The sequence below is a fragment of the Phaethon lepturus genome, unplaced genomic scaffold (genome assembly GCF_000687285.1).
Source record: "Phaethon lepturus isolate BGI_N335 unplaced genomic scaffold, ASM68728v1 scaffold53385, whole genome shotgun sequence".
Lineage (NCBI taxonomy): Eukaryota > Metazoa > Chordata > Aves > Phaethontiformes > Phaethontidae > Phaethon > Phaethon lepturus.
Window position 1 is genome coordinate 9796 of NW_010539470.1, and position 8454 is coordinate 18249.

General features: G+C 37.2%; 1 protein-coding gene across 1 annotated transcript; it reads left to right on the plus strand.

Annotated features, from left to right (window-relative positions):
- Positions 1–704: 704 nt before the first annotated feature.
- FBXO36 (F-box protein 36) lies at positions 705–5988 on the plus strand (the record flags this gene model as incomplete). The annotated part of the gene is made up of 2 exons (XM_010287124.1): positions 705–813; positions 5816–5988. Coding segments are annotated over 2 exons (282 nt in total), but the record flags the coding sequence as incomplete, so codon positions are not given.
- Positions 5989–8454: the final 2466 nt, after the last annotated feature.

The window sequence follows — 8454 nt, forward strand, 5'->3', positions numbered from 1 at the left end:
GACAGCAACCAAACAGAAGTCGATATTAAAAGCTGACACAGTGTTCAAGCACATATGTAATGTTTTAAGAGAACGCTGGAAAAATTACTGATAGCCAGGGCCACTGGTCCTCCGTCATTTCATAGCTACATAATTTACTGTTCGCATTAATCTTTTGTCTCAGTTGCATGCTTTGTAACGCGGGCTTTCTTTTCTTTTTCTGACTCTGAAAATGTGAGTTGAATGTGTACTTCTGGAGAGCTTTTTCCAGAGTCTTCGGACAGTCTGAGTGCTGAGCTGTTAATTTTGATTTTGAATGGGTATTTCTACTTAACCACGTAATTTAATGCCCGATGAATTGTGTTTCTGTGGCTAAATGAAAAACAAAAAGAGAATGCTTATAGTTTTGCAAGTTGAGATGTCATTAAACGTGTTTTAATTTCTACAAACAGTTTGCACGCAGGGATTGGGAACATTTTCTCTGTATGTACGTAAAAATATTTCACACTTGTCTAGGTGCATTTTGGGATGTCTTTTGTCCTCTGAAGCATGTTGTAGGGCCACGGGTAATGTAACCATGGTCGGATCTCTTATAATAACTTTGTTTTGGGGCTGCAGCAATATTTACATAACTGGAGTCCTGAATTTTAGCAATGTGTATATCTCATGGTGCTTGATATTAATTTCTTCTTTTTCTTTCCCTTTTTCTTCTTCCACAATTGTAGGTAATTTTCAGGTGGTGGAAAATCTCACTTAGGAATGAATTTCGTGAATCAAGACCTGGAGAAATTAAAGAATCCCGGCAGGATTTTTTGGATGATTCATCTCTTCATAGTAAGATGACAATAATAATTACAAATTTGCTGTGGCATATAATGGAATAATGTAGCAATATTGATCTGTAATAACTTTGATGAAAGATGTGATTGCTTTGGCTAACAGGCTTTTTTGTATGAATTTATTAATATAAATTAATGTATGGATACTAGAAAAACAAAAAGACATGACAGTAAATGTAAATACAGGATAAATCCCAGCAACATTGATAGTTTCATTATAAGACAGTGACAGAGGTAGTAGCAACAAAAATGGGCCAGGAAGCAATTTTTTTATTGCTTATAGCTCCATCTTATAATGCTCTGTACCAGCACATTTGTTTTTATGGCCATGTCATGAACCACCTGGATTCCCAATCTGATTTAACGTAAGTAACACCAAGTGCAACAGGTACTTGGGACTATACAAGTGCAACAAGACTTTAGGAGCATACAGCCAGAAAATAAAGGCAGTGGGGATACCACTAAATAAACCTCAAAATGAAGATTGAGAGAGCTCTTTTCCAACCTGTTTCTGACAGACTTGCCACTCAGATATCGGAAATAATTACGCTTTTTCCCAAACTATGTCCCCCAAGTAGTTATTGCTCTGCATCTTCTTACAATTTTGGCTCTCAGTAATGCATTAGTTTTAAGAGATATTGTGTCACAAGATATGGTTGGTCATGGCTCACAGAGGAAACAGTCTCCCGAAAATACTAACCTAAAGACACATTAATTCAGCAAGTGCAGCAAAGAGCTGAGGTCTGAGCTATGGCCTGATCTGAAAATGGAGAACTTCATTACTGCACCTGCAGGGACTGGATTGAAATCTGAAGCTTTTGTAGTCCAAGAGAATAGGTAGCACCCAAACACCTTGCTTTGGTGAGATTTTTTTTTTTTAATAAGCTGCTCTTGTATTCTGATTATGTACAGACATAAAAACTTTAGTTACAGGTATGATTTCATATTTGCCCTATTTTTATGATGAACTTGAAAGATGTCATTTCCAAATGAAGTCCTGTTTTCCTCATCAAAAGCTTTGGTAGACATCATCTTATTTACATCTAGGCAGAGGAGGTTTTGCTTTCCCAAGAAGAATCTCGGGGGGTAGGGGAAAGGGTAAAACTTTCCTCAATAGAATGTACCTGTTTTCAAGTGTAACCTTGAGTGTATCTTCATTTAGGGTCTGAAATAAGACCAACACAGGTTTCCTATGCTTTGTTTATTAAAATCTAACACTTCCTACAGCACAATCAAGAGACTTTTAGCCCTGGCGCCTTAGTGGTCTGCATTTCTACGCTTAGGTTTGTATTTCTGGTTCCCATTATAACTTTCACAACAGAACAATTTCAAGTGATTCATCTGATATAATAACAGTTCCTTAGGCAGCTGGGTAGGGAGGTCGCACGTGACTGCTCTTCATGCTCTGTTGATGGAAAGGCTGCAAATGCTGAGCTCAGGTGACTGGATATATGCACAAATATATAATGGCAAAAGTTTCAGTCAGCACTCACAGTCTGTAACAAAACAAATCCTTAATTCCCATTATTACTACTTGTTTTGACTAGAAGGGCAATGACTGTATCATGACCCAATAGAATATGGACTGCCTGTTGAATTGGCTAGTGCTCAGGGAGCTTTTAAACACGCTATGCTTTGTTGCAGTAGGTATTTATAATCACTCCATTAGTTGAGGCAAAGAGTTGCACCACATTTTAATTTGACAAAACCGATTACCAATTTTTATAAACTTGAGCTTTCAGAGAAGTAGCCTTCTATACCTTTTTGCCAAGATTTACATAGAATTTATAGCTTAACTTTAGCAATTTAAGTTTCGGTGGTTTTATTTTAAATTTTTTTTTTATTTACCTCATAGAGCAGATTTGATATGCAAATATATAATGATGAGGATTTTAGCTTGAGTTTTTTCTTCATTGCTTATACTGTATGATTTTCCTGTGGCATTTGACATTAATACAATGTCACAATAAAACATCTGTTTTAGATTACTGGGGTACAATGATTCAAATAGTTAAATTATTGTTAACATACAGTTTTCTACTGATATCCTGTGTGTTTTCAGTAGCTTACAAGCAGGATCTGTTTGCTTTTTCTTGAAAAGTGTTATTGGTGGTTCAGAGGTTTCCTATCCCATAGGAAGTATTGAAAGCCACATTTGCCATTCTTTCCTAACATTTAGTCATTTCTTCCTCCTTCTAAAATTGTCTTTAAAATCATACATGGGGTTTTCCCTCTGGATTTTAGTAAAATTTTAATATAAAAGTGTTTTGTTTTCAGAAAAATGCTAACATAAATAGAAGTATTGCTAATATAAAATTACTACATTTGGGAAAAGTTGTATTGTTATATTTATGTTGTTTCTGTCCATAGCCTCTGCTGTTCCACACAATCAGATGTTTTCACACCTCCTTCTGGCCTCCTGTTAGAGAAGCTTTGCTGCTGTTCTCCTAAGTATTCACAGATTGGGGTTTTTTTTCCCCCATAATTCTCCACAAATATATATATCCTGGAATAATATTCTAGTTATCCTTATTGATTTTTTTTTTTTCTCAAATGAGGATATTTCTCCATTGCAAAGTATTAGTTTTTCCTGTTATCTCCTGGTTCTCATTCCTAAGTTTTTATCTGTTTTCACATGGTTGGAGATTTTTAGAGAAAATTTATTTAAAAAAAAAAGAAAAGGGTGCTTACGTTATTTCTAATGGGCATAGGCAGAATAGTACCCCTGCAAATGAAACATGTTATCAATATAGCATACAGGCATTTGAAGCATCCAATAGAAAACTGAAGTAGTAAATATTTTATAATAAATATTAACATTTTAGTAAACTTACATTAACTACCATACAGCTGTAAACATCCTTGTTTGTTTTCAAATGTTTTCTTTTCTTTTTGGACAGTGAAGTAATGTATCATTAGTTTCTTCTCATCATCTTGATAGAGCCAAGAAGAAAGAGCAAGATTTTGTATATGACTAGATTTTCATTATGGGTTTGCAAAGGTGGAAAATTAATTTATGATAGTGTAGGGCAAGAGAAGAGAGGTCTATTTACATTTTTGGTTGAATGAAAGTAAAAGTGACCAAGTGGTATCTAGCATTCGTAGGATAAAAATGTCACAGAAAACTTGAAGTTCAATATACTTTCACAGTTAGTTCATCATTAGCTGCAGATACATTTATAAAGCAAGATAAATACAGATAAACATATTTTAAAATAGCCAAACCAGGTCACATTATTATTTCTAGAAATAAATAATTTTCAAGAAAAACTCAAGGAGCAGAAAATATTCATGTGATAGCCTGCTTAATCAACATGGAATAGATGCACACTACAAACATTATCATTGTCATTCCTAGTATGTGAAGATTTGGATCATTCTTACGTATCAGCTTGAATTAGATCAGCCAGCCAATTTTTAGTTGACTGTGTAGATCATTTTTGTGCTTGCATAAGGAATTTGAGGAAAATTACCAACTATATAGAACTTAGAACTGAGAGGCTTGGAAAGCAAAAAAGCAAATGAGAACCAACAGCAAACTGCACTTGCAGTATGATACAGCAACAGAAAAGAAAGCTTGAACAGTATTGGGCCATCTACCCAAAGACATGAAGGAACACGAGGCAGTAGCTTCTTTCTACATAATTACCTTAGGAATATTTGAGCAAAAAGAGAAGAAAAAATCTTAATGTGAAATCTTGTAATTTGGAAAGCTCTTTCAAATGTATTCACGTAAGCTTGAGTTTCGTAACTAATCTTAGAAAATATGCTGGAAGGAAAACTGCTGTATCAAAATTGGATGCACTTACCGTCTATAGTCAGTATAGTTTCAACGTCCATGATTCTGTTTCTCTCTCTTTTCATAATTTTGACACACATGAGAAGATAGACTCTAGTTGGTTAAGAAAACAAAACAAAAACTCCCCAAACCCACAACACCAAAAAGCCACACTTAGGATGCATTAGAATTTCATAATACATAAAATAGTAATTCTGATTTTGCCCCTATATCAAAAGAAGAAAGAAAGAAAGAAAGAAAAAAAAAAAAAGTCCTTTACAAATCTGGATGACCGCATTCATATCATCAGATCTTCGAAAACAACATTCAGCTCCAAACTTTACCACTGATCATTCATTAGAAGTATAGCAAATTGAATTCAGGATCCTGTTTTCTAATGAACTATTATTTTTTTAAAGCGATTTGATAAAATAGATAAATGATCTGAAGAAACAGTCTTAAAGTTCCAAGTTGGACACTGAAGTGGAAATAATCAACTGTATGAATGCAGGGATGGGGAGTATGATGTATGATGGGGAGTAGCTCACTAAGTAGCAGAAAAGTATGGTGTAGAAAAAGAATTTGGCATTGTACTGGATCACAAGGTGGATGAGTCAAAAAATGTCATGTCACTGTAGAAGATAACTGTCTTCACTTTCATTTTAGTGGTTTAACTGTACCTACATAAAATAAGAAGCAGAACTACAGGGTCTGTTAATGTCAGCGCCATCACTATTTTCCCCAAAGCATACAAGTGAAGTATTTTTTCAGTTGTTTCATTAACCTCCTCCTGAGTAAATAGCACCGTCTTTATGTAAATAAATATATATGTATGTGGAAAAGTGGACAAAATACATCTGGACAAGTTTCAGTTCAGCTTTGCTGCTGTTTTAATGTTCCTCAGCTGAGACAAGAGTTTGCTGTACGCTAGACAATGTACAGTTTTTTAACGAAAGCCTTGTTTTACTGCTCAGGCTTCCTGGATGTCACTAGTGACTCTTAAGATTAACTGAAAAACTATAAATTACTAGCGTTCAGTATAAGATATTGTATGTTATTTTCTCTAGAAAACATTAAAAAAAATTGAGCTGACTTTTCACTGGTTTTTTTTTTAAGGTGTGTGTGAATAATGTGGGATTATTGGGAAGAAATTTCAGGCTTTTACAAGTCTGTTGTTTCTTGGGTTTATTGTTTTTGTTGTCTGTTTTTTTTATCACAGTTCAGATTGCTATAGTGTTTGGTGCCAAAGTTCTGGAACACGTCCTCAATCTGTGCCGAGGTAACTATGACTTCCTGGAACAGCTTCCTGTCCCGCTGCTCCTGTACATCATTTCCTTTCTGGAGCTTGAAGATATTGCCAGGCTTTCTCAAGTTTCACGCAGATTTGAAATGGTAAAACAAAACACAAAAAACAAATATATAAATTATTTTAAAATGATTTAAAATCATTAGTGTTGCTGTGCAGCAGCATCTCACATTTAACATAATCCTCAATCTGTCTGCTTTGCTTAAATTTATTTGAGACAATAAATTAATCATCTGTATACAAACAACTGAAACTAGATCTTAGAAAGGCTGTTAGAGAGACTGTGCTTATCCTGCAAACGTTTGTTGCATATAATAAAGACAATGAGCTAGGTAATTCCATTGTAACCCTTGGTTGGGTGTTACACCCCACTTCCAGGATTAAGTATTTGAAATGTAATGATTTGTATTATTATAACGTCTCAGAAACTTCAACCATGAACCAGGGTCCCCTTACGCTAGACTCATTAACAAACAAAAAATCATTGCCATTCCTAGGGAGCTTACATTTGAAGTCTTTGACAAAAGCCAGGAGCACAAGGAAAGATTTTTTCAAGATTTTTGTAGACCTCGCAGCAAGGAGCTGTAAGAAACACGGGAGGAGAAAGAGATGATGCTTGCTTGCTTGCTAGGAAGCTCTTTCCAACTGTCAGGCAAGTATGGGAAATAGTATGAACATGTTGAATTGAAGCTTTAAAGAGTGAATAAAAGTTGCCAGTAGTGTTTGAGAGGAGCTGAGGGTAGCCTCTCAATGCTGAACGAGGGGTAACAAGTAGGGAAGGGTAGCTTGGAAGTCCCAGGAGCACAAGGGCCAATCTGTGGGCGCGAAAAGAGACAGTCATAGGATTACTTAAACTGTGTTGGAAAGGCCTTCGAGAGGTCGTCTATTCCAGCTTCCTGGTGTGTGCAGGATCAGGTAGTTGGAGGGATGGAAAGATAATATATTCAGAGCTGTGATCTAGGAAGCTTATTTTGCAGGTCTGCATTTTCTGTCCCTGTCAGAGCCTGAGAAAAGGCTGCTGCAATAACTCGGGCAGGGGGAGGAAAGGGATTTAGCTTATGAAAAATAGGAAGAGAAGCATATTAAAGAGAAAAATAACTTGATTCTTATTCCCAGGGGTGCTGTAGAAGCCTAGAATGAAGCCTGCCAAGTTATGGGTTGTACGGTTACTGAAGGCATAAGTAACGGGGAGACCTTAGGAGGAAGATAACAACAGGTTTAGTCATCTTGAGTCTTATGTGACAGCTAGATATTCTCTGAAAGACTTTGGAGAGACAGATCAACCTTTTAGTCGGGAGAACAGGACATGTTTCTGATACAAAATACATCTCCAAATTGTATCAGAATGAAATTACTCACAGGGTTTGTTTTATTTTGAGGCTATGTGGCCCAAGATTTCAAAAAAAAGTTCTGTGGGAGACTGCTGGCAGTTCAAGAGGGCATGGGTGTACTGCTGTTCCTGTGGTGTGGCTGCGGAGACACTGTAGATGCTTTGGCGAGAGTGAGTTCGAGTGAGCCCAAGAAATAGGAGACGGTGTAAAGCACGCAGAGGAGAAAAGGGCGAGATAGGAAAATAGAGCATGTCATGAATTTAGAGATGAAGGGCTGATGCAAGTAGATAAGCCTGCTGAGTTCTGGGCTTTATTTCAGTTTGAAGATAAAATGGTTGATATTGTGACTGGGAAACAACAAATAGAGGATGAGAGAATAAAAACAACTAAAGGAGAGGAAGAGAAGGGATAGAAGGGAGGTCAGGAAATTATTATAAGGATATTTGGAATCCATCTGTCGTTAGCAGAGCGTGAATGGATTAGGATGAGGTACTGTGGAGGGCAGTAAACTTTTCATTAGTTTAACACAAAGCCTTGGGTATTTTGGAATTTCAGGAAATCCTAGAAAGAATTAACTTGCATAATAATAAAGATAAGATTTTGGCACAATGAAATAACCTATTGCGATTAGCAATGCCGTGCGCTCTTTCTCTCATTTCAGCAGTCTTTTTAAGGAATTAAAAATTTGCCCCAATGCTATGAATTTTCAGACTAATTTATGTGTAGGCTGCAGTGCTGCTGTGTGGAATTATAGAACAGCATATTCAGATTTTCAAATAGGGAAAACCAGAAAGGTCTCTGCACTCAGGACTGAAAAGTGGAGCATGAAAGGCTCCGTACGTCCATCTCGTGTAACGCGTCCTCGTAGGCTGAACTAAAGCGGTATCTCCATTTGCTACCCAGAGCACGGCATGGCTCGGGCTGTGTGGTTCTGGGCGTAAATCCTGTTCTCCCGCGTGCTCGGATGCTTTCAACACGCGTTTCAAAGCATTTCACCGGGAACTATTTTTAAGTATTGTAAAAGACGCGCCATCTCAAAAGCAGCACGTGCGCGGGTCCTAACGCGGACACCACCTGCGGAGCGCCACAGCAGTTTTCCAGGTGCTTTTGCCGCAGACTCGCGCGCTGTGATGCTCGCAGCGCAAGCGCAGGGGAGGGCTGGTTTAGTTCGTTTCGTGCGCGGTCCTCAGGCAGCCAAAACGGGCAAAACGAAGCAGCCGA